We start from the raw sequence: 25,188 nt of genomic DNA, 5'->3' as shown, positions 1-25,188 counted from the left end.
AGAGTTGGCTTCACGTTAAGCACCATTCGCCCTCCTCTCTTAAGTTCATCTACTACCAGCCTGTGTAGGGACCCCAAACTAAAGGCAGCAGCAAATTTCTGATGGCATCCTCTAATATGCCACAGCTCCTCGTTCTTCTGCTTTGGGACTCTCAGAGAGTCAGGCTACTTGGATGCTTGGTGGAGGCAGCAATGACTCACAAAAAAGCAACACAGCAGCCAGCCACCCTTCCCAAACTCTCCTTTGCCATTTATGCCTGTCCTGCAGCAGCAACAGAAGCCTCTCGGTTTGGCTACTCACAACCATCCTTGCATTTTTCCAAGCTCTTTATTTTTTTTGCCTTGCTTTCTAATGGAAAGGTATTAATGTTTTGTAACCTGCTCTGGGCAACAGCTGCCCAAGTCAATGTCTCTCCCCCACTGTATCACCTCTGGAATGTGCTCTGTCTTATCATTTATTTTGGCAACAATAACTCAAACATGTTTTTACTTGCATTTCAGTAAGGTTTCTCTGTTCTTATTGTTCTGCTGGGGGAGGGGGTGTTGGCTCTCAGTACCTGTTGAATTTCTAGTCCCACTGTATTAAAGATAAATTAAGGTACAAGCCCTCAGCCTTCATTCCTGAGCTAACAGGCTCAGAAGTTGGGTGCTGAACTCCCAGTTAAAATTAAAGGAAAATTCTTAGCTGAAATTCAACATGTTTATTCTCACAACTGGGGTGACCTAAGGGCACGTGCACAACCAGTTAGCATGGATCTCTTGGCAGGCTGAAACTTATCCCACCTTATTTTCCTAAAGTGCATGTTTATAACTTTATACAGACATATTTGAAAGATTAAAGGAGTTAAACTATGCTGTAAGTTTATCTGGTATGAGAAAATACCCATTTCAGCCAGACTGATGCATTTAAGTTAAATTAAACATCCAGAAGAGAGCCACAAAGATGATGAGGGGTCTGGAGCATCTCTCTTAGGAGGAGAGACTGTGGGAGCTGGGGTTGAGAAGACTGAGGGGAGATCTCATTAATGCATATAAATATCTCAAAGGCAGGTGCCAGGAGGATGGTGCCAGGCTCTTTTCAGTGTGCCCAGCGACAGGATGATGAGCAACGACCATAAACTGAAACACAGGAAGTTTCACCTCCCCACGAGGGAGAACTTATTTACACTGAGGGTGGCCGAGCGCTGGAACAGCTGCCCAGGGCGAAGGTGGAGTCTCCCTCTCTGGAGACATTCCAAACCCCCCTGGACGCGTTCCCGCGTCACCTGCTCCAGGTGACCCTGCCTTGGCAGGGAGTTGGGACTGGGTGATCCTCAGAGGTCCCTCCCAACCCTAACCAGTCTGTGATTCTGTGTTCTATGCAAGAGCAGGGGGGAGGTGGGTGGGGAAGGGGTGTTTGGTTGGATATTAGGACAAAGTTCTTCCTCCAGAGGTGGTCGGGCACTGGAACGGCCCCAAGCCTGGCCGAGCTCAAGGAGCGCCCTCAGGCACACGGTGGGACTGCCGGTGCTGTGCTGCGCAGGGCCAGGAGCCGGGCTTTGATGATCCTTGCGGGTCCTGCCAGCTCAGGGCGTTCCATGGCTCCCTGAGAGCGCCGGCCCCCGCTCAGCTCCCCGTCCCAGCGTCCGGCGGGCCCGGCGGGGCGGAGCGGGCCGGGCGGGCGGCAGGTGCGGGGCGGCGGCCGGGGCGGCCCCGGGGGCGGGCGGAGGGGAGTCCCCGGAGGATCCTGGGCACAGCCGGATTTAAGGAGCGGCGCCGGACCGAAGGAGCCTCGCCCCGACCGTGCCTGCAGGAGCCGCCACCATGCCCGTCAAAGGAGGCACCAAGTGCATCAAGTACCTGCTCTTCGGCTTCAACTTCATCTTCTGGGTGAGGCACCGGGGGCCGCGCCCGCCTCGCCGCCCGGCAGGGAGCCCGCGGGGCGGGGGGGGGGGGGGGCGGTATTTTGCGTCGTTTTTCTTGCTTGTTTTTGCCGTCTTCCCTACTTTCAGCCGCCCGGCAGGAGAGGGGGGGTGCCCGGGTGCTCCCCCCTTTATTTATGGGTTTTTTTTTCCCGTAGGACCGCGATTATCACAGGGCGGTCTGTGTGTCCTGCCGGGCGGGGAGGGGGTGCTGGGGCTGCGGGCAGCTCCCCCCCAGCGGTGCCGGAGGGGGAGATACGGCCTTCTCCCAGAAAATCCCTGCAAGTCCTGCTCCTCGGTGGCTTTCCCGGTGCCGGGGCTGTTCCCGGGGGGAGCTGTTTGTGGTTGTCCTGTGTGCGTGAACTCCTGGTGGGAGCCTCGGTCAAAACCGCGGCTTCCCTTCGCGAAGGGAGCCCTGAACTCGTCCTGATCTGTCGGAGCACAGCCGCCGGCACAGGATGAGACTGTGCTCTGTAGTTTCTGCCTCTCTCTTGCCCTGCCTGTCTCTAGTTGGCCGAGCGGTCTCACAAAGCACGGCTGAGCTGAGGGTCGTGGCTGTTCCCAAGCTCTCGGGCAGTGGGCATCTCAGTTTAGCCTTGTCTGCTCCATGGAAAAGTACGAAGGCAGCGCAGCACAGCTGCCTGTGTGCCCGATGGATAGGTGTGAAGGGTGAGGTTCAACGTACAGATTTTCCTAGGGTTTTTTTGCCACAGTGGAGAAGTGCGTGTGTGACCCTCCGATGCGGAGGAATTAAGTTGGAGCTGCGGAAAGAAGCCACTTCTGGAGCCAATTTTACAGCATTGCACGTGGGATGAGTGGAAGACGCAACAGTAAATGGATAAAATACTCGTGATGTTCCAAGTTAAAGCGTGGCTTTCAGCAAAGCTGAGAAAACAGAGAGGGAAGTTGTGCAAAAGCAGTTGACACAGGAAAGCACAGTATTGCCACCCAAGACTCGTCAGGAGAGTGAGCAAGGGTGTTCCCTCTGGAGGGGTTGTAGCTGACGAGAAGAAAAAGCCAAAAAAAAAAGCACTGGCTGAGACCTCTGGATCAGTGAGTTTCTAAACGTCATGTTGAAACAGACTGGTTTGCTTTATGGTTGGTCTGTTTGTTTGTTTGTTTGTTTTAAAAGCTACAGAGTTTCTATAAACTATTTTATAGGACAGAAGCGCTTGTGGTTGCTGCAAAGAAGCTCTTGACATGAGCATCGTCACCTTGTTCTCTGGGGCCCAGGGCTGAGAATAAAGAGCATGGTTTTGTTTGGCTCAGGAGGTACCTGTTGCTTGGGAGTGTCATGGTAATAAAGCTCTGAAGCTTTACTTGCACCTTTGAGTGCTCAGAAGCATGGATGCAGAATTGACCTGTTAACATGGTGGAGGGAAGGAAGAGTAGCTGGCAGAACCCAGGTAGGATGTGGGGGAAAAAGAAGAGTGAGGAAAAAAAAAATTAAAGGGAGAGTAATGCATCTTGAATATCCCAGCAAGTGTCTAGAAGCTTCAAGAGGCAGTAAAATGCAAACAGCTTGGGTTAGCCCAGAGATAGGTGTGTGTTTGACCAGCTGGAGTAGTCCTTGGCTTTTGGGAGTCACCATGTGTCATTGTGCCCTGCCAAAAGTGTCGAGGGGGAGTTTAGAGCACAGTGTCCTCTATGGAAGAATAAAGTAGCAGTATCAGGCCTGTTAGGCCTCAGTGAACAGCATACAGGGAGGGGTGTCCTGGGGCTGGCAGCAATAGAGGGAAACCACCCTAATAAGAAAGGCGGCTTTTAACGTTTCCTACAGCCTTGGAGATGTGGAAAGTCTGTGGAGTAAATAAAGTAAATGGAACAGAAGTGTGGTACCAGAGTGCAATTCTCTACTCACTTTTTAAAAATAAGTTTAAAAAATAAGTTCACCCCCCTAAAAGGGCAGATGAGGGATTTAAAAGGCCTGCAGCAAACCTGCAGGTATCTGTGGATCGCATGTTGGGTGGCATGTGTTTGCATCCATTAGAGGCTTGAGGGAGGGTGAGAGGAAGCATAAAGGCTGAAACAACTTGGTATAGGAGGTTATTAAAACAAAACTTGGGGAACTGCCAAAGTTGAAGCTGTATTGAAAAGAAGGAAGTAAAGGTTCATAAAAGCTGGTGGGTCAAATACAAAAGATCAATAACGTTAGCCAGAGGAAAGGTTTAGGAATAATTACAAAAGTAAACCCAACTAATAATCCCTCTTCAGACACATTAGGACCAGGGAGCTTCCCAGGGAGTCCTTAAGAACAGGCAGTAATAGGTCTGAGTGTTAGAATCTCGGTAGTGTCATTTTGCAGGATTTCATTTTACTGGGGGAGATCTTATTGAAGTTCTGTGCCATAATGTATCTGACTCTGAGTCCTGCGCAGGCTTGAACTGACTCCTTGATGCAGAGGAGAAGAAACAGCAGCAAATGCTGGTTATCAGCTCTCCCGGGTCACACAATAGATACTTCAGAACTATAAATGCATTGCAATTGGGTAACCCTCCCTGCTCACCATCCATCTCAGTGCTGGAGGGCTGGAATGCGATGAATTTGAGGCTGGGTTTTTGCTTTATGCTGTTCTGGGATACACAAAGAGTGGCACACATGGTGCATCTGGAATAGGGAGAGAAGATTCTTCAAAAAGAAGCAACCTACAGTTCTCAGCTAGGTGGTTCGGGGCAGATGCTGCCACAGAGCAATGAAGTCTTGGGAGAAAAGGATCTGCGATGGCTTCACAAAAGCACCAGGTGGGTGCTCAGCACCAACACAGCAAAACCAGCTGCAGAAGTGAAGGTCCCAGAGAAGAGGGAAGATTGGCCTAAAGCTGCATGAATCCATGGCATGCTGGTGTCCTGTGAGCTGCTCTGGTCTTCTGCCTACCTTGGGAGGATCACAGTGGAGCTTGGTGATGTTTGGGAAAGGAAGAGAAGGGTTTCTGCCATCAGAAACTGGAAGTCAATTGGGATATTTCAGCCTGGAAACAGATGAGGGAAATGTGCTAAAGGTCTGTAGGATCCTGATTGTCCAGGTGGGGCCTGACTGTATTGGAAGAGTCAGTGAGCAAGAACTGTGGGATATTAAGCCTATAAAGGGGTCACTTTTGGAAGAAAAGTGTTATGACTGTGGGAACAGCAGTGGTGTTTTCTCCACAGCAGGTGCTGTGGAAATATATAGGTGAAGGGTACCTGGCTCACATGGGGTTCAGCCTTTCATTAATTTTTCTTCTTTCAAGGTGCTGTCTTGTGTCTTTGCACAACCTTGAAGTGCTGAACATGTAAACCAGGAGGTTAGTCCTGGGAAATGCTGCTGTCTGCCCTGTTCTAATAACCTTTTCTGAGGAGCACCCTGTAGGATTTTGTGCTTGGATTTGGTGATAACTGATCTGATGGCCTTTCTCCAGCTAGGAAGGCTGGAAACTACCATGGTGTTCAGTGAAACTTTTGGGACTTCAGAGCTTGGGTTGAAGTCTTACTTGTGGCCTGAGTGGAAAGTGGGAAGAGACCAGTAGATGTTTGCTATGAGTGCTTCTGAAGTTGGGTTAAGCACTACACTTGTAGAGAATGGGTTTTACTTTTGTGTTTGAATAGCTCAGTAAGTTGGGTGATTCAGACCCCTCTCGAGGGGTGGGAATGAGGGCTGCCTGTGTTTTCCCTTTGGATCAAGTGTTGCTGCAAGCACCAGGCTCCTTGCTGGTGTTGTCCCACCCGGGTTTGCAAACAGCTCTGCTGCCTTGGCACGGCTGGTGCTGGCCCTGGTATCCCTGGCATTCTGCTCTGTAATGAAACTTGTACCAGTTCAGGTCTTCAGAAGTTTGGCATTGATTTGGGGTGGGGGAGGGAGGTGACGAAGCTGATACTTAACTTTAAAGACTTTTTTTTTTTTTTCCCACCAGGCTGGTTTGAGCTTGGCAAGAAGTCAGTGGAAGCAACACATTATGTGCCTTAAACCCAAGCAGTGGAGTGGTCTTAGCAAAGCTGCCTTTGAACAGCCTTAGTGTGAGCAGTGCTTGATTAGCTGGAGTTGTGCAACAGTGACTGCTTCTAGCTGAACACCCTTAACTCCCGAGGTTTGCTCAGGCTTGTTGACCCAGGTGACAAAGCCTTTTCCGAGGAAAACTGTGGGTTCCTGGGCAACTCGGCGCATGCCGGGCAAGCGCCTGCGTGTTCTCCCACTGCTGTGGAGCAAAAAGCAAGGGCTTGCATCTTTAAAATTAAGTGCTGGAGTTTCCCCTTGTGAGTTTTGTGGCACACAAAGACATCAGCTGCTAATATTTATAATGAAATGTGTTTTAGGCACAGAAGTGCTGTAGGATACAGTCAGAGTTCAGGTTGAGGTTTTGAGCAAGTCATTTACTTGCTTTACACTATTAGGCAAATGCCTTGTCCTGCCTCCCTGCTCTCCAGAGTGTTTTATGAGCAAATCCATTTGTCTGTGGTAGTGCCTGCTAAAGAAAGATGAGCAAAATTAGGCCTGGAGAGCTCTTTTCTTTCTGTGACTTGAAGATAGGAGTGACTTCATTCTGAACCATAATCTCAGCTGGTCGCAATTCAAAGGGTCTTTCCTGCTCCAGTGGAGCAGAGGACTTGCAGGATGGACAGGTAAATATGCATGTTTGTATGCATATATGGAGGCACATACAGGATGGACAGAAGTTAGTTGCTTTAGCTTGCTCTAATCTGACTGATTTAGTATGAATCAAAATGCTGCTTGGGCTCAGTTCAATGTATTGTGACTACAGTTAAGTGCTGTGAAGTCAGGACAGAGTTGGACTGTGTTGCCTTGAGAAACCTGATGTGAATCTACTTGTCCTTAGAGTTCTAGCAGACCTAGCTCCTATTTGCAATTCAAATTGCAAATATAGTAGGCTGGCTTCTGAATAGGAACTTGTATGAAATGGGCACTAGTCTTGGCAGTGGGTCAGGAATTCTGTAATGCTGCTCCTACTGTACTGGAGCACCATTTTATTGGAATAAATGCTGTGACATTAACACAGGCCACAACATTCTTGAAACTAGCTAAGCAGAAAGAAAATACTTCCTTTCCTATCCTTTTTGTTTCCCAAAGAAGTTTGCAAATAGCTGCAGTTTCTTGTGTAACTGCAGCACTCATTGCACATCTGTTAGGGAAGCCTTTTTTTTTTTTTTTTCCCTTAAGAAGTTTGAAAACCTGTGCTGTTGTGGATAACACTAATCCTGTAATTGAGGGATGAGAGTGACAATGAGCCTCATCTGTACTTACTGTTTATGGGGTTTTATTTATAGAGGACAGAAAAAGACAGTTCATTACTACTCAGTGTTCTCAGTTTCTTTGCCTGCTGCTCTGCAGTGTTACAGGTCTGGTCCTGGCTTTGTTAGTTGAGTCTTTACACAGTGAGAAAGAAGTTGCTTGTCTGTCTTATGCAGAGTCAAATGTTTAACTAAAAGTTTAAGTGTCTATGAAGTGAAGGTGGTGGCTTTTTCAGTGTGCTCTTGGCATACCTTGGGGAAAACCTACGTACGGAGCAGTCGTGTAGAGCCCGACATACCTTCCTGCTTCCAGAAAAAAAAAATCAGTAAGTGATTGCATCTGTTGGATGCAATGCTTAGCTGGCAGCACTGAATGTAGTATTCCTCTTTGACTGACTTCTGTATTTCCACAGTCACTTACTTTCTGCTGGAGGTAATGCCATGAGCTTGGTACAGGTTGTAGGTGAGCTTGGCCTGAATGTGCTAAAATAGCAGAAACCCAAAGTTTCATGTACAAAGGCTTTTTCTACAGACTTTGAGCCACATATCAGGAGTTCTTGCAGTGTCTCATTTCTTCCCTGTCCCTGCCCTCCACCCTGTGGAAGTGGAGGAAGGGCTGTGGTGGTAAACTGCTGGATGCTGAGGGAGGGTGTCCCCCTCCTAAAGCTTTGTCTGCCAGCTCTAAGGATTTGATAACTGCTTGGATCTTGATCTTGAGAGGTGGTTCCCCCTGTGGAAAGATAAGATGCTGTAAGGTGTCTGTAGTAAGTGGGGTACTTGTCTTGGGATTGTTCTTTCTCAGGGTGGGTCAAGGAGACAAGGTGAGAAGGGACTAAACAAAATGGTCCTTGTAAAATAGTGGTTAAATCCAAAAGAAACTTTCCAGCTTCCCAAAGTGGTGTCACACATTGTGCTACTATGGGATATGTTAACGAAATTGGACTTTATGTTTTGGAAAGCTCAAGTTTTTAACCTGTGTTTACACCAGCACCATTAAATCTAATTATTCCCTGTGCAAGCCTTCTGCTGGGAAACCATATCTGTGAAACCTCAGGTGTTGGGAAGGGAGGAGTGGAATGCTGTGGGAATTGCTTGATAGTATTCTGTGCTGAGGAATAGTCAAGTTCATGTTCAAGTTAGCCAAGGATGGTGAGGGGAGGAAGGCATAGTGTTCCGTGTGGCTCCTGCCTCCAGGATGGACAGGTTGTTTCTCATCTCAGGTGTATCCTGACTGTGGTCCTTTGTCAGTTATGTCTTGGCACATGGAAGGCTAAAAGAAAGTATTATCAGAGATAAATACTGGGACACACCCTTAGATACAGCAGAGGCAAAATCATGTCCTTGTCAAGGAGGAGGAGGAGGGCACAGCAGTGGAAAGGGCTGACTTTGGAGAAAGCACTTGTTGGTGTGGGATGGGAGGAGGGAATTCTTTCACAGCAGGGCTGTGTAAGATAGGAAGGCAGACCACAAAAAGCTGTTTTTCCTATTGCAACAGGCAGAAAGAATTGTACAGGAGTGAGCTTTTTGAGACAAGAGGAGTATGTTAGCTTGTGATGCAAAAAACCCAAGAAGCCTGCATAGAACTGAATAGGAACGACCAGATAGTTCTACCCTTTTTTAGCACATGTCCATTGCAGCCACAGAATGGGCAAGTGAAGCAGAAACGAGCTGGGAGCTGTGATTGGTGGCTGGGGAAAAGCAAGGAAGGCTCATCAGCTTGAGCAGTAGCATGGTGTTACTGGAAAATCACTGCCATAAACTTTCCAATACTGGGATTGAGTAGTACCCCTTTAACTTCACGTTTTGATCAGATTGGAGGAAAAAAAAACCAACCTCTCTTCTAAGCTTCTTTTTCTATAATTGTCACTACAGAAACATACTACCTTACACGTCTGATAAGCACACAAACCTGCTTTTAACTTTGTGTGTGCAAAACTAAGAGACCAACTTCAGGAATACAGAGTGCTATTCTTTTTCTGTTAAATTTCTTTTCCAGATCTACTTAGAAACACTCCCTGTTGCTCAACTCCTATGACAAAACAGGTCTGTTAGATGGCAAAATGCTTGGATTTCCAAAAAAGCCCCAACAGCTGGGTCTGCAGGGGATCTGCTTCCATGCAGCTAAGGGGAGGGGGCTTGCACCCCTTTCCCAGGGAGGAAAAACACAGCTGCCAAACCTGCTGGCACAGCACTGGGGAGCACAGAGTGCCTGTGCATCAGCCTCTGCTGTGCCAGAGTGGTCAGAGGTTCTGCCAAGTGCCCACAGGGCTGTGCCTGCCTCTTCCTCAGAGGCTGGTGTTGGTGTGTCCTTGTTTCTCCTTGTTTTGATGGAAATTTGAAGCTTCGAGTTACTTGCCTTCTGCTTTAAAACTGCCTTTTTTAGTTCAGTGGTCAGTGTGGGTAGGAAGAGCACAAACTTGAGAACACAAGTCTGCTTTCCTTAAGAAACTGGGACAAAAAGTTGCTTATTATTGAAAGAAGGAGCTGCATTTTATTTCTAGTCCAACATGGAGAGAATTACCACTTTATTTAATTCTACCAGTTTTCCAGTGCTGTAGAGTAGTTCACTGGCCTGGTGTTATCACTGTTCTGTGATCCCTTAAGTCTCTTGCCTTCTTGGCATCTTCTTAACCTTTCCACAGAGTGGCTGCTCTTCCAAGGAGAAAACATGCCACCACTTAACTCTGGGTGGTGGTGAGGGAGGGTGAAGTTTTGGGGTTTGAGAGGAGCTGTATTGGGTACACCATCTCTCCCTAATCTGAACCGACCAGTTTGTTTCTGAGGAGGTCATAAACTAAGCCTTCTCCTTTGCTTGCAGTTTTAAGGTTATCTGTATGGTTGTGGTATGGCTTAAAGTTTCTTCACAATCTGAATACTCTAGCCTTAAAGGTCTGCTGGGGGATCAGCCCTGGGTTTTAGTCCTTTTCTGTGCCCTGCTCTGTTTGCTGTGCTCTCTACTCAAACACTGAGTCTTGTCAAGCCACACATACTTGTAGGTGGGTGAGAACAGCTGGGTGTGCTCAGGCTTACGTCTTTGCAGTTCATGAGTTCTAGCAAAACAAGCCAAAGCTGTAGGTTTCTTCTGATGATGCGAGTCTGGATCCCTATAAAAGCTGAAGACTGTTCAGTGACCCAGCAGTGAGTCTCAGTGTTGTTAAATACTGGATGCCTTAACTGTAGGCTAGAAGCTGTTCATGAGTTTTTTTCCATCACTAAGCTCTTCTGGTTTTTGAGCTGAGATACTGAGGTGAGATGAGATTGCAAAGGCTTTTTGAAATGATGCTGTAGCAAGGAGTGCAGGTAGAGCAGCAACCCTTCTCCCTGCCAGTCCCCATGTTGCACCTCTCCCTCCCCTCAGGGTGCTGCTGTGGCACAATAAATGGAAATAATAACCCTGCTGTGACATGGTGTGTCGTACCAAGGTTCTTCAGCATAACTTAATGTTGTCAGTGTAGCCCTCACAAGGCAGGCAGGCAGGAGGTATGTGCAGGTGTGCTTTGTGAGCAAGCACCTGGGACACCAACAGTGCCTTTTGCGTAGGTCTGGAAATCTCCACTTGGGTTTGGCTCTTCCTTTGTTGTGTATCACTTGATCTGTTTTCCCTGCAGCTCCTCTTTGAGGCAGGCTTGGGACTCGGGTGCCTGCCATACAAGAAATGCTGGTTTTCTTGGCACTGCTGCTTTCCTTTGCTGATACCTGAATCCTGTGCACTTCAGCTGGGATGTTTCCTGCTGGGTAGCTACAATGGATATGCTTTCCCTTAAACCCCCTCTTAGCTCCATTCTCTGCCCTGTGTGAATCTTCAGAGCTGTCCCTATTTTTGAAGGGCACACCTCAGAGTTAGGGGAGACACCAATGGGCTTGGTGTGGAAGGGATGTATCCACTGGTGCTTTCTGTGGGAATGCTGTCTGTAATCCCACTGAAAGTTGACATTGATAAATGCTTTCCAGTTTCTTGGAAGCAAAACAAGAATGTTGTTTCCTTCTAGAAGGGACTTCTTATCAGAGATAAGGCTTTGTTGGGTTTTTTTTTTCTTTTCATGCATTCTTTGCCTGACCAAAGCACCAGAATTTATGAACTTATTGCTCACTTTTAAGTTTAAATTTTTAATGTCTGCTGTGATGTTTGGGGTTTCTGTCCTCATCTCACTTTTGTAGAGGCTTTTTCGGTAGTTAAGTGGCCCTCAAAGGAAGAGCTGAGAAGCATGCTTTCCAGCTTTCTAGTTTGTCCTGGTTTCTTTCTTTTTTTTTTTTTTTTTTTTTTTAACATGCAAGACAACCCCATGTTTTTCTTTTCAAGGGAGGATTCAGTCTGTTCACAGTAAGCTGTTAGTGTTTGCCTTACCAGAGTGCAACGCTCTCTTTCTTGCAACACCCTTCTGATGCCTTCTGCAAGATGTTTCATCCAAAAGCTAATTTATTCGCAAAATGACTTGCTGCAGACACAGGCACCAATGTTAAGAGGAACCTGGAGGCATGCAGCAAAGATAATAATGAAATAAAACTGAATATTACCTAAAATTAGGTTGTTTGGCTCTACATCAGCGATGTTGCTGCTTCAGCAGCCAGTATTTTTTTCCTCTCAGTGTGGTGACTTAATGGGTTGGTTTCATCCTGTTTTGCAAGGAAGAGCACTCTTTCTGAACTCCCTTCTTTGCTACACTGAATTCTTTAACAGTCTTAATAGACTAAAACTTCTGGCTGGCCTCACAAGGCACTTTTGCTTGTGATACACTTGTCCTTCAGTGTGAAGATTTTAAGATCACTAAGCCATGCAATGTCATTGCAGTCACACAGAATGAAACAATGGGTGGAGGGGTCAGTGGAAATACTGACACTTGACTAAACCTTGGATATTTTCAGTAAGGAACAAAAATGGCATTGTTCTCCTGTGGCATTGGACTTTGTATTATGTAAAGCATCTGTCAACAAGGTGCCTCATGTCTGGAGTGAAGTTTGTTCGTGTTTTGGTGTCCCCATCCTTTTATGCTGGTCCTTTGTCATCAGCTCTTTAAATAAAAGCTGTGTCCTGTGTTTGCTTCTGATGTTGTTGCTAATGTAAGGGTGAATGTATTAATTGGTATTATTTAACAAGGCTTCCTTGTTCTTACAGCTGGCAGGGACAGCAGTTCTTGCAGTTGGACTATGGCTTCACTTTGATTCACAGACCAAAAGCATCTTTGAACTGGAATCCAACCAGACGACGTTTTACACAGGTGAGCTGGGACAGGTCACACTGATGATGGCCAGACTGCTGAGAAACCTTTGTCTTCCTCAAGGGTGAAGACAAAACAGCCCTACACAGCCTCGGTGGGGCAGAGAGCATCTTCCCCTGGCTGGTGCTGAGGGCCAGCTGCTCTCGGGAGCTCTGATGCGAACAGCAGCGCTGTCACGCGAGTGGTTTCTTGGCTCTTTGTCCTTTCTCCCGTCTTAAATCCTGCAGTTCCTCTTTGGTTGCTGTTGCTGAGCATTTTGTAATCCTGAGGCTCCTGGTAGACACAGAGTTATGTCTCTTCATGATGCTCCTCACAACATGAGTCAGCAGTTTCACACCAAACTAGATGAGTAACCACAGATGGCATCAATAACTAATTTTTTTCCCCAAAGTGACCAACCTAAGGTACCCAAACCCACAACTCTGCCTCATCTCTCAGAAGGAGCATGTGTACTGTTGTCTGATTCTTACGTGTCCACGTCTGCTAATTTATACTGAACGGAATGGGAAGGATGGATAAACACCTTGGTCTGTATGAGCAACTATTCCAGCCAACCTGGATCAACGTAGCTTCAGCCAGCCCAGGCAGAAGTTATTCCGTGACATTCTGTCTGCAGTATGACCAGTTAAGGGACACACACGTTTTCAGTTTGTTATGCTGGTGTCATAGGTGTTCCTAATTGAATTGGATTTTATATGAACTCTGATTCTGTCATCTATGGTCACTTCTAGGCTTGGATGGGAAACACATAGACTTTGGTAGTTTTCCCCTGGAGGTGCTTTGAAGCACCTCTCCTGTGAGGGAAAGCTGAGGGAATTTGGATTGTTCAGCTGGAAAACAAAAGGCTTTGGGGTGACCTAATTGTGGCCTTCCAGTACCTGAAGGGAGCCCACAAGAAAGATGGAGAGAGACTATTTCCAAGGGCCTGGAGTGACAGAACAAGGGGCAATGGTTTCAGACTGAAAGGGTAGATTTAGATCAGGTATTGGGAAGAAATTCTTCCCTGTGAGGGTGGGGAGGCCCTGGCACAGGTTGCCCAGAGAAGCTGTGGCTGCCCCATCCCTGGGAGTGTTCCAGGCCATGTTGGACGGGGCTTGGAACAACACACTCTAGTGGAAGGTGTCTCTGTTCATGGCAGGGGTTTGGAATGGGCTGATCTTTAAGGTCCCTTCCAACCCAGGCCATCCCATGATTCTGTGAAACAAAGCAGCTGTGTTTGAAGACTTCTAACAGATGGGAAGCAAATTCAAATATGTACCTTTCTTAATGTCTGTCATCTTCAATTTGGACAATGCTTATGCGTATATATTTTGCATCCCTGTAACCCTTGGATTTGCCAGGCCCTCTATGGTGTCACTCACTGGCCATTCACAGGGTGGATGGCTTGGTCTTTCTCTTACCAAAAAAACTGGCCCCCGTGCTGGGCTACTCAGACTGTCACAACACCCAAACTGGTGCCTGAAGGGTCAGTGAAGACCTGCATGTAGGTGCAACTTGGGTTGCAGCCTCATAGTACCAGGGTAGCCTGTGCCTACAGGGAGCACTGGTAGGAATGGTGAGTTAGGCTTGTGCAGCCTCTTAAGCTTATCTGTAAGAAAACTTGTATTTTTGCCCTGGATACGATGGCATCATAGCAAACTGGGTGGTTCTTGCAGCTGCCAGGAAAATTTCCAGATGCTTTTACGTGGGCCTTGGAAAGGGAACAGAAATTTAAACTTGGCTGTTGAGCTAAATATTTAACAAGTCTTATTTTGGGTAGTCTAAAACAACTCTTTCACCTCCTGAAACATAAAAGTTTTATGATGTGATACTTAAGCTACTGGTTGAATGCAGCCAGTGAAACCTGCTTGAAATCTCTGTAGGTTAAACAGAGTTTTTAAAAGAAGCTTAATAGGAATTCCTCTTTTAACTTACTTTTCTGGGAGTGGCTGCAGTTTCCAATAGGAAATGAATAGAATCTGTCATTTTGCACCCAGTACCAAAGCAAGTTACTTCAAAGGCTTTCTGTAGAACTGAAAATAAAGTGATGGACTCCTATTCTAATTTTTCAATTAGAAAGTTTAAGCTGGGATAAAAAAAATCAGTGCAGGAATTTCTTGCTGATAAAAAGTGTCAGGCTTAATCCCTTACATGTGCTTAACCAAATAGATATTTTGGCAGCTGATCTTATTGGTTTGCATCCAGAATATATCACTTGCAAATGCTTACATCTGGCTTTCTTTAATTAGTATTGACTGGGCCTCTGAACTGTATTTTTGTCCACATTGATAGAAATGTCATACTCATTTTCCATGTTTTACTGATTCTTTGACATTTCACCACCACAGTAGCACTTTCTTGCCATCCTTTGGGAGTTGTTTTGCTCAGTGCATCTTGCTGCTCTCACCGGCTCTCAGCTACGATGCTTAGGCTGGCAGTTCCCAAGTTCAGGAGCCAGAGGATTGGGCATAAATGGAGTCTTTTAGCCCAGAAATGTTTGCTTTCTCTGCTCCAACACGCTCACTACCTAAATTCTGGGCAGAATATTTTACAAGCTCTAACACTTGTTACAGTTTGAGGAGGTATCTGCATCAAGAACTCTCAGTTGTTGATAAATCGCTATTCCAGCTCTAACTGCAACACACCCTTCACCTGAAGATAAGTTGATAACTCTGGCTCTGAGCCAGTTTTTAAAAGTGTCTTGTAGCTTGTTTTACATGGCTTTATTTTGCACATTTTCTGAAACTTGTGAAACTGCAGCAATGGTACACATCAGTTGTTACAGGTTGAAGGTTTTATTTATCAGTATGTTTCCCTGCAAGTTATGAGATGTTTGCTTTGAAAATGAAGCACAGGGTTTGTTGTCTTTTTTTCTTTTCTTGGAACACCTCAGTAAAGAAACTTAAACCTTGGTGAAAGCTGCAAATGCTGTTTGTGGAGCAACTGATTTCATACCTTGCTGCTGAGGTCTCGACTAGTCTGTATATATGTTTATGTTCTTCTCCTCCCTAGGTGTTTACATCCTTATTGGAGCTGGGGCACTTATGATGCTGGTTGGTTTCTTGGGATGCTGTGGTGCATCACAGGAATCTCAGTGTATGCTTGGCCTGGTAAGTGTTCAGAGTAGTGCCTAAATTTTTAGCAGCATGATGGGAGAGGAGGGAGAATATTCTGGTGCAGTTAAAAGGCAGCATATTGTGACTGTTTTGGCTCTGCAGTGTTTAAACTTGTGGTCACCTACATAATGGTGAAATGTTAAATATAGTTTTTAATTTCTGGCCCTAAACCCAAATGTTCATGCTATATTTGAATCAAGAGGCTGAGTATGTGACATACTCAGACACTGAAGTGTCAAGACTGGGAGTACTGTAAACGCAGAACAAAAGTGTTGATAAGAGTAATGCTATTTACTAGACAGTTTATCCTGGACCCTGAAGGTTGTGCAGTCTTCAGCCTTTGAGACCAGAACTGTGGTATTTGATCCTTGAAACAACAAGCCTCCACTGTTCCTAATCACAGGATGAGCTCTTCTGGTTGACAACTGCTCTGCAAGCCAAGTATTGGAGAGCAACCTCATTGTTTTCAGACTGGAGGGGCCAGTTGAGCTTACTGGGCTCGTGCACATCTGTACACTTGCAGAACTACTCATCCAAATAACCAGAAGACTTGGTTAATAAAAGACTTCTACTATAGCCAGTGAAAGAACAATTCCCCTTCTGTGTTATGGAAGAACTTAAATTCAAGTATTTCTTGCAAAACGATGCCTCTAGCCCTTTGTAATTCTGAGTATCTCTCTTTAAAGTGCTTTTAAATGATAGTGGTGTTTTGGACCTGGTAGTCAATTAAAGACAGAGAACACATTTATTTCTATTTTATGGGATACACAACAAAGTGACCATAAGCTCTGTGGGAGTTGGTGGCAAGCTAGGGATTAAGTAATGACTCCTAAAGCAATAGGAGTGACAAACCAGGGAAAAGAAGTGGTGTCAGCTGTTGTGATGTGTCTGAGTGACTTGGGCAACTTCAAAGTCTGAGTTAACAGATAATGGGCTTTAATTAACACTGATCAAAAAGCAGGATTTCTGCTTGGAGAGCACTGCCAGGCTTTCCGACGCTCCCGGGAAGAAGTGCTGACCCAGTGCAGTGTGTCCTCTTTCCTAGTTTTACCAGTGTTCCAGACCTCCAGCTGGGAACACTGAGTGACAGTTCCCCCAAGTCTGGACAAACTTGCAGTAAATGTGTGTGATGCTGTTTTGTGGTGCTGTGGTCTTCATTAATAATGTGGTCTTTCTTTTCTAGTTCTTCTTCTTCCTTTTTGTGATTTTTGCCCTTGAAATTGGTGCTGGAATCTGGGGATTTTCAAACAAAGAAAAGGTAGGTTGCTCTTTGAAGGTGGAGTGGTGGGATGCTGGAGTGGGTTTCCCAGAGCAGCTCTGGTTGCCCCATCCCTGAAGTGTTCAAAGCCAGGTTGGATGAGGGCTCTGACCAACCTGGTCTAGTGAGGGGTGTCCCTGCCCATGGCAGGGGGGCTGGACTAGGTGATTTTTAAAGCTCCCTTCTGACCCAAAATATTCCATGATTCTGTGAATGTGCCCACAGTTAGCAGTCTGCTGAGATCTATACCAGTATGAGTCAAATCCTCATTACCCAGGGAGTTTGGGTGAGACAAAGAAGAGTGATTCAAGCAAAACAATGCAAGAAATCTGTTATCTAAATGAGACTGTAGCAGGAAAGCCAGAATCCAAGAGGCTGTTGCCTGCTAGAGTTGCCCTCTAGGCAGTACCTGGCAGAGCTGGGAAATTAAATAGGCTATCAGGGAAGCTTTACCAGATAGGAGCTAGGTCAGCTAAGGGCTCAGTGTTTCTGCACCTTGTGGCCTGTCCCTCACCAACAGTCAAGATTGTCTTGTTTCAAAATAAGATGCTTGGTGATCAGGGTTGCTTTTCTGCTTGTGTTATACAACAGGGAAATTATAAAACCCTCTGGAGTGCAATAGTGAATATTTTTGGCCAACTGGTGGGCAAAGACTTGGTTCTCTCATTCCTTTTGTGAAGCTCAGAGCTTTGGAAAGGAAAACAGTCTTAGCTGCTCAGGTGTGGCTTTTAAGAGTTAGGCTCACTTGTTTCAGGTGAGAAATACTGCCCACCCTCTCTTTTCACCATCTATTTGTACATGTCAAAAGAATGGGTACTGTAGGCTGCAGAATTTTTGTTGACTGACTTGCTCAGTGTAAGTTTTTCACAATAAGGTAAGACAATCATACACCACAACTCTTTGCTGTCCTGTAGATTATTGACGAGTTGAAGGAGTTCTACATGGACACCTATAAGAAGAGAACTCAACCAGGTGCCAAAGAGACCCTGACAGCATTTCAGCTCGCTGTAAGTACATGGTTATACTTAAACTAGACAGTAACGCAGCTTCTTCACTCTGTTGTCCATGTCATCCACTCCCCTGTACAAGTCAAGTATCTTACTAACTGGAAGAAACCAAAACATTATTAGTAACAAATTGCAGAGAAGATGGCTTTGTGTAGTATCAGTGAATTCAGTATGTCCCTCTGAAGTGCTTAGAACTAGTTCTTGTTTTTCTAAAGCTCAGAAGCAGGCTAGGAAACCCTAGATCTGTGATATTGAGCTAGAGACACCCTAGAATGCATACCTGTGTATCTGTGAGGAGTCCATCTCTGTGTCTGTAAAGAGCACAAGCTGTCACCAAAATAATTGTGTGTGTACTTAGTGAGATCTAGCTCTCTTCCTTTCAGAACCTTGTCCTTTAACATAATAAAGACTTCTTAAAATTAAGTTTTATAGCAGTCACATTGACTGAACTTCAAATTTGCTAAGGTCTGTAATAAAAACTAATCTAATTTATTTCTCTGTTTTTTACCAGATGCTGAGCAAGAACAAGGATTATTTAACCTGGCTCTCTCTTCCTGTTTTGTCTTGTAGCTGAACTGCTGTGGCCTTACTGGAAGTATTGAGCAGATGTTCATGGAAACCTGTCCGAAAAAGACGTTGACTGAGGCAATCACTGTAAAGGTAAAGCATGACTTAATTCACCATCAGCTCTGCCCAATGAGTAGAATGAGAAATACACTTCTGAGTAAACCCTTCCAGTCCGGGGAAGGTTCACATGTCACACTTGGTTACCAATCTGTGTCTGTAATCAGCCTGTTTATTGCTGTTACTGTGGAAAGAACACCCAGGGTCAGCAGGAAATCTGGCCTTGCACAGGAAATGTGCAGTCTGTGTGTCACAGACTGATGGGGTAGGCAGGGAAAGATCAAAACTTTGTCTAAAATAAACCCATAATGCAAGAGAGCTCTGTTCTCCTCACTGCTCCTATTGCCACAGCACCTTCCTGGTGCTTCCCTGGGAGTGTCACCTCCCCTCTTGGTTAGGGAGACAGAGCTTGGAGGCAGGAGCAAGCCTGAAGTTTTAGCAAGGAAAAGGAGAGGGGGTTAATGCATTGGTAGCCTGTTAAGGTGAGTTTGTCACTGTCAAGGCAGTTCTCTGTGTCAGGTTTTCCTGTTGGAATATTGCTGCAGAGGTGCCTGTGTGCCACAGATAACAGGAGAGGCAACTTATATAGCTCTTAAGTAACCCTCTTCCTCTTTTTCTTACAACTGCCTTGCTTCATGCTCCAAGACAGTCTGTATGAGTCTTCCAATAGAAAATAAGGCTCTTAATGGAATTCCATTAATTCCATTAATGACTTAATTTTTTTTTACTTTACTTGTGACAACTTGAAATATCTGACCACATGAGACTTCAATCTGTAGTCACACCTGAGTGTTTAGTCCTGCCCGTGCAGTCTGTTATGAGTTAAGAGTGTATGGGAGCAGCTGAGACAGCATGCAGCTCTTACTGTTTGCTTTTATTCTGCTATGTGTTTTATTCATCAGTTGACTCCATCTTGTGATGTGTTTATGGCCCAGTCCCAACTGTAGAAAAGCAGTGGATAGACTGAGATCAAAGGGATGTAATGGAGTGGCTGATTTGTGTTGCCTCTAAGAAGCAGTGCTGTATTGGTATTCTGATTGAACTGTTTCATCCTTGCCAGTATATCCCTTTAATCCTTGATTCAGTCTTTTTTTTTTTGGACTGGATAAGGAACAACAATGGAAAAAAAGTAGCTTTCAGCAGCTCACTGTAGTTTGCTGCTGGAACAAATAGGACAGGAGCTGGGATGAGACTTTGACCAGCTACCAGGCTCTTAAAGATTTATACTTCTGTAAAAGTGCCACCTTTTTCTTGGCTGCCACATGCCTTTTCTGGGGAAGGGACTGTACTTACATTTTTATTTTTTTCAGTTGCAATGGTAATTCATTGTCCTGGCATCATCAAACTGGCCCCTCTGGGAGTCTGCCCATTCCAGGGATGCACGCAGCCCAGGATATCGTGCCATTCCCATGCAGTGTGGGTCCATAAGGTGTCTGCAAAATTCCAGTAGCAACTGGAAATATCAAGAGTGGCTTCAAATCTATTTTGAGAAGGGATGAGCAGTGCAGCAGCAGTTTAAGTGCTGACATCCATTAGTAACAAGCCAAGCATGGTACAACTGCTGTTGGTCCTGATCTACCTGATAAACTGCAGGTGTTGAGAAGGGAATCCTGCTGTAGCCAAGGTGCTGTTAAGAGATTTAGAGACTTGAAGAGTAGATTTAAACTTCCACACCAACTCTTGTGTTGGAACATCCCTGGCTTTGTTTAAGGATGTGAAAGTAAGGCCAGATGAAAGCAGCTTTCCAAAGAAGGCTTTCTCTAGTGCAAGCAGACTTGAGCTCAAACAAGCAGAAACCAACCTTTGTGTGTGTGAAACACTAATGAACTGTCTGTTCTTTCCAGTCCTGCCCTGCTGCCATCGATGACGTCTTCAAATCGAAATTCAATGTCATTGGAGCAGTTGGCCTTTGCATTGCTGTGATGATGGTGAGTTCCCAGATTATTTAGAGGGATACTGTGTGTTAAGATGATACTTAGAGCAGGAGTCTGTAGAACGGTGCCTGGCATAGCAGCCCACATGGCTATTCCACTAAGGACAAGCCCCAGCAGGATCAGGGTGTGTGCTGCAGGGCCCTGAGGCAGTGCAGAGGCTGGGATGTCTCAGAGATCCCTGCTTCTACTTCGGATTAGGATCTGTCTCCTTGTACCTTTAGCAGTGGTGAAACCGTATCGGGGGGGGGGGGAGGGGGTTGTATATATAGAGTGAAGATATATTGGTCATGTCACTGGCCCACTTTTTCATCTCAGTATCTCTTGGGTTCTTTATCTGCATATCTCTTGGGGATTCTTGCTTTTCTTTCCTTTATAACAGCTAAAGGCTCTGTTAGAGAACTGAAATAACAGTGCCACTAAGAAAACTTGCGCTTTCGTGTTTGACTTCTCTGGAGAAGATGGATGCAAATATGCTGGGATGGTCAAAGATTTCTTAGGAGATATGGCAGTGGTTTACAGCTGATCTGTTTTCAGATATTGAGGTGAAGGGGATTCATGAGAACAGAATGAACTTTGGGGGTGGAGGGGCAGGTACTGCAGAATAGAGTATATAAATACAGAATGAATTTGGCCTCTGGGCTGGGAACAGCAGCTGTGCTTGTCCTCATGCTGATAAAAGAACATGCTTTGGTTTCCTGATTTGCAGTGTGTTTGCTTTCTTTACAGGTTATTGGCATGATATTCAGTATGATTCTCTGCTGTGCCATCCGCAGGGAAAGAGAGATGGTCTAAGAGCTACAAACCCAAGACTCCTGCACTATAAAATCTTTGTCATTAACTTTAGTGTTCTGAGAGCATTTCTAAAAAGTTATATATTTGTTACCTTTTTAATGCTTTATTTGGTACTGATGTAGGTTTTGCTTTTTATGTTATAGGTTAAAATGATAAAGGTTTATCTGACTCAACACAAATATTGTACATAAAATATCTGACTTTCTTGAAACTTACATAATTTGGATATAATTTATGTTGGAGACAATTTGATAATAAAGAGTAAGATGTATTGTATTGTTTGTGGGGGAGGAGAGATGTTGCTGTATTGATTAATCCTACTGTTTGATGCATAGCATGGAGTGGAACTTGCATAACATGATAAGTGTTAAATCCCTAGGGCTTTAGTACAAAGCAGGAAATAACTCCTATATCAATGCCATATTTGAAGGGAATTCCAAGGAGTGGGAGATGCTGTCAGAGCACGTTAGAGAAGGCATGGCCATTCCTCCTTTCCTTGGCGTGTGGAACAAAAGCAGGTCTTAATAACATTCCTAAAATGTCACTGCAGTAACACTTTACTGTCGTCTTCCTGGAGGGTGGCAAAGGCTGAGTGTCACCAGGGTGATGTGCAGGCACTGGTGCCTTGATGCAGCCAGGCTGGGCTCTGCTCTGGAGCCAGCTGGGCCTCCTTACATCAGCCTGTCTGCTGGCAGAACTGTCCCCTGACGTGGCCTAGGTCCCTCAGCAAGGCAGATTCCCTAGTGTTTGCTCAGGATTTTTGCACTGGCTGGCTTTGTGCATTGTTTCTCCAAAGCCACAGGGGTACAATCTCAAGGGCTTACAACACGTGTGCCAAATCTCAGGTTTCCAATTGGAATAAACACAAGTTGCATGAGAAGTTACTGTCCAGCTCTGCAGTTGCAGAGTTGTGGCTTAACCTGTTTCAGTTAAAAAATGGATGTGGGAGAGAGTGGAGACATCAATGTGGAACCCTTAGCTTGAAGAATTACCAGTTTGTCCTATACTTCTGCTCTAAATGGCTTTTTAAGTGGGTTTTGTCTCAAATACCTTCTGGTGGGGGCTGCCCATGGGGTCCTTACCAGCAAGTCAATGTGCTATACCTCGTATTCCCTCACTGTAGTATCTCATCTGTGTTCTCAGAAGCTTCTGGTCTTTGGGTGCTACAAATATCTCTTGGTATTCTTTGCTTGTTCCCACTTTTCTCTTGCAAGGAGGTTGGTATTTACTATGAGAAATACTGGATTTTGTGAGGGTTGGGCTCTTTTTGAAGCTCTGAATGATGCATGAATGTATTGCCACCGTTGTGTTACCCACTGTCACTTGTCTAAGGCAACCATGCAGCTCTCCTCTGTAATATGTTGCACTGTTCTGTGTTCGTGGGCTTTCTGAAAAAAGAATTTAAAAAAATTCAAATGGTAATCATGCTTCTGTGTGTTTTGCAGAGAGTGGAATAACTCCTGAAAGGAGCTGATCTGATTTTCTTCTGTGGGTATATGTGAGAACCTGGAGGGGAAAAAATGTCTTATGGGAATTTGAGTGACCCACCCTGTCCCTGAGCTCTGGCAGAACTGAAGTAGTGTTTTTGCCAGCTGTGTAATTCTGTGTGTGAGACTGAATGTGGCACCTGAAAGAGCTGCGGTGAATCTATCAGCCATCATGAAATTCACTGCTGACTTCAGCTGCCCTTGGTTTTTTTTTTTTGTTCCCTCTTCCTGGAATCATTTAGGTTGAAAAAGACCCTTGGGATTATCAAATCCGTCCTTTGACCAATCACCACCTTGTCAACTGGACCAGAGCACTGAGTGCCACATCCAGTAATTTCTTGAACACCTCAAGGGATGGTGACTCCACCCCCTCCCTGGGCTGCCCTGTTCCATTGGCAGAGTCCAAGGAAAGGGCTGTAAGCGGGGAGAGGAGAACTGAGCTGTAGGCTCAGCACCTCAGAGCGTGACTGGCTTTGGGCAGGGGCTGCAGAGGAAGCTCTCAAACTGATATCCAGCTCAGCTGAAGATCCAGAAGACTTAAGTGAATAACTGCCACTGTTCCTGTGTTCCACAAAAGCTGTAGGGGGTTTCCCTGGGAGTTAATCTTTAGCTTGCGAAGCTGCTGCCTTAACCTCAGCGTTCATGCAACACTCTCTGCTCTGCCCCTACCCCCCTGTATTTTTTTAAACCCTATAGCCCAATCTTTTGCCCTTCTTTTTAAACATCCTGTGAATGTAAGTTGGTGTTTTCTGAGGAATCAGCAGAAAGGGCAAGTCTTGTTTTACCAGAGAAGATAGAGCTGATCTTTATTACTGGAGTATTACTTCCTTTTAGCAAAAACATGGGCAACAGATGCAAAACCTTGTTGCCCTCATCCTAAGATGAGCAAGCTAGCCTGGAATGAGTGCTTCAGCAATGGATATTATTGACCTATATGCTACGTTTCACTTTACAGGTAGCAATTGTGATCAAATTTCCTGAAGAATTGGGTTCTAAACCCTAAAAGTCTGTAGCGCTGACTGTCCGAGCAGGGAGCAAGTTCCCATTGTCAAGGTAGGGCAGGATCAGAATGTGACTTGTGAGGTGATGTAGGGAGGCTCAGGTGTGCAAAAGGGGTAATAGATTCTTTTTTTTTTTTTTCTGGAAAGCAGGAATAGGTGAAATGCTTGTGGAGGGAGAGAGAGTGAGGGATCCCTCTTCAGAAAGCATCTGCCCAGGTTTTTTGGGATAGCAGAGAAGCATGTACTGGTGCTGGGAAAAAGTCAGGAGTAGGAAAACATTATCCTAGAGCTTCAATGTGATGTCTGTTGGGAGGAATAGATAGGATGAAGGAAAACATACAAAAAGAAAATACATCTTTGTCTCTTCTATGCCATCCTAGTTCCCCATCAGTGAACAAAAGGTGCAGCTATGTTAAAGCCTCCCTGGAATGTAAGAAATCACTCCAGAAAGGAAAAGAGGGCTTAAGCAGCTCTGTTTCCAAACACAAGCAAATTTCTTCTTTAAACACAGATGCTGTTAATTTGTTGTTGTAAATTTGCTTAAAATAGCTATGTTTTATGGCCAAACGTGACAATATGCACTCTGTATATCTATGGGAATTGCTTGTGGATAGCAAAAAGTTGTGGGACCTAAGTACTTTCTTGGGTTTGGATAATACAAAAGACAACTGGTAATGTAAGCTCCGTTAAGCACTTTTAACAGTGCTGGCAGCAGTGTTTGATGTTAAATCATGGAGTCACAGGGGAGGGACCTTAAAGGTCATCTTGTTCCAACCCCCTGCCACGGGCAGGGACACCTTCCACTAGGCCAGGTTGCTCAGAGCCACATCCAACCTGGCCTTGAACACTTCCAGGGATGGGAAGTGCTCCGAGGCTGTTCTCAGCTGTGTCCCTTTGCTGCTGTGAGGAAAACAAGGGCAGATAAAGCCAAACCGCTGAAAGATGTGGCTATTTACGTGTTGTAACCCAGCATATGGAGAGTATGGGAATTTGCACCAGGAAACAGCCTATTGCAAGATTGGAAAAAAAAAAGTTTGACCAAGGGGCAAGGATTTAGCAGTGAAGTCCTAAGGAAAGCTGGATTTGGTGATCTGCAAGGTAATTGTGCCAGGAGAAAGATTTCTAGACTTACTTTGGAAAATTGGAACGAGCCTGCCTCGGGGATAGAGTCTCAAGCCAGCTGCGTGGTCAGCTCTGTTGGAAGAAGGTGCACCAAGGCAGGGAGAGCCTGGTTTTCCAGGGGGATGGGGCTTATTGCTGGAAAATAGCTTCATTCTTTATAGTGGAGCTGGGAAAGTTGTCTGTGGTAGGACATGTTGCCATTTTACAGCAGTCCTAGGACATAAGCACCATCATCGAGTCCAGGAAAAACATCACAGGAGGTTCATGAAATCGGGAAAGGGTGTGGGAAGAAACTGGCTACAGTGGAAAGAAAAGGGTGAGCCCCACACATTGGGAGGGTTGGAGTAAATCCTATCCTCTCACACACTTCAGAAACTTAAATCCACCCTATGTTTCAGCATTACTCACAGAGAAGATGTGTTTGCAGAAGGGGAGGATGTCGTTACCTGCAGGGTGGCTTCCAAAAGAGCTCCCAAAGGAATTGCTCCAGTAGACAGAAAAGCCTGGATTTATTTTTGACAGGCTCTCCCAGT

The 25,188-nt window shown here is 45.5% G+C and overlaps 1 protein-coding gene across 1 annotated transcript; it reads left to right on the top strand.

The window, feature by feature from the left end:
• The first annotated feature begins 1,698 nt into the window (after positions 1-1,698).
• On the top strand, positions 1,699-22,467 carry CD9 (CD9 molecule). Its single transcript, XM_064654292.1, has 8 exons — positions 1,699-1,868; positions 12,233-12,335; positions 15,327-15,424; positions 16,614-16,688; positions 17,603-17,695; positions 18,266-18,355; positions 20,164-20,247; positions 20,980-22,467. Exons 1-8 carry the CDS (start codon positions 1,803-1,805, stop codon positions 21,043-21,045), a joined length of 675 nt encoding a protein of 224 aa, XP_064510362.1. The 5' UTR covers positions 1,699-1,802; the 3' UTR covers positions 21,046-22,467.
• Positions 22,468-25,188: the final 2,721 nt, after the last annotated feature.

This window comes from Pseudopipra pipra, chromosome 5, assembly GCF_036250125.1.
Source record: "Pseudopipra pipra isolate bDixPip1 chromosome 5, bDixPip1.hap1, whole genome shotgun sequence".
NCBI classification, from domain to species: domain Eukaryota; kingdom Metazoa; phylum Chordata; class Aves; order Passeriformes; family Pipridae; genus Pseudopipra; species Pseudopipra pipra.
Note: the sequence above shows the minus strand (reverse complement) of the source record. Positions and strands in the feature narration are given on the sequence as shown.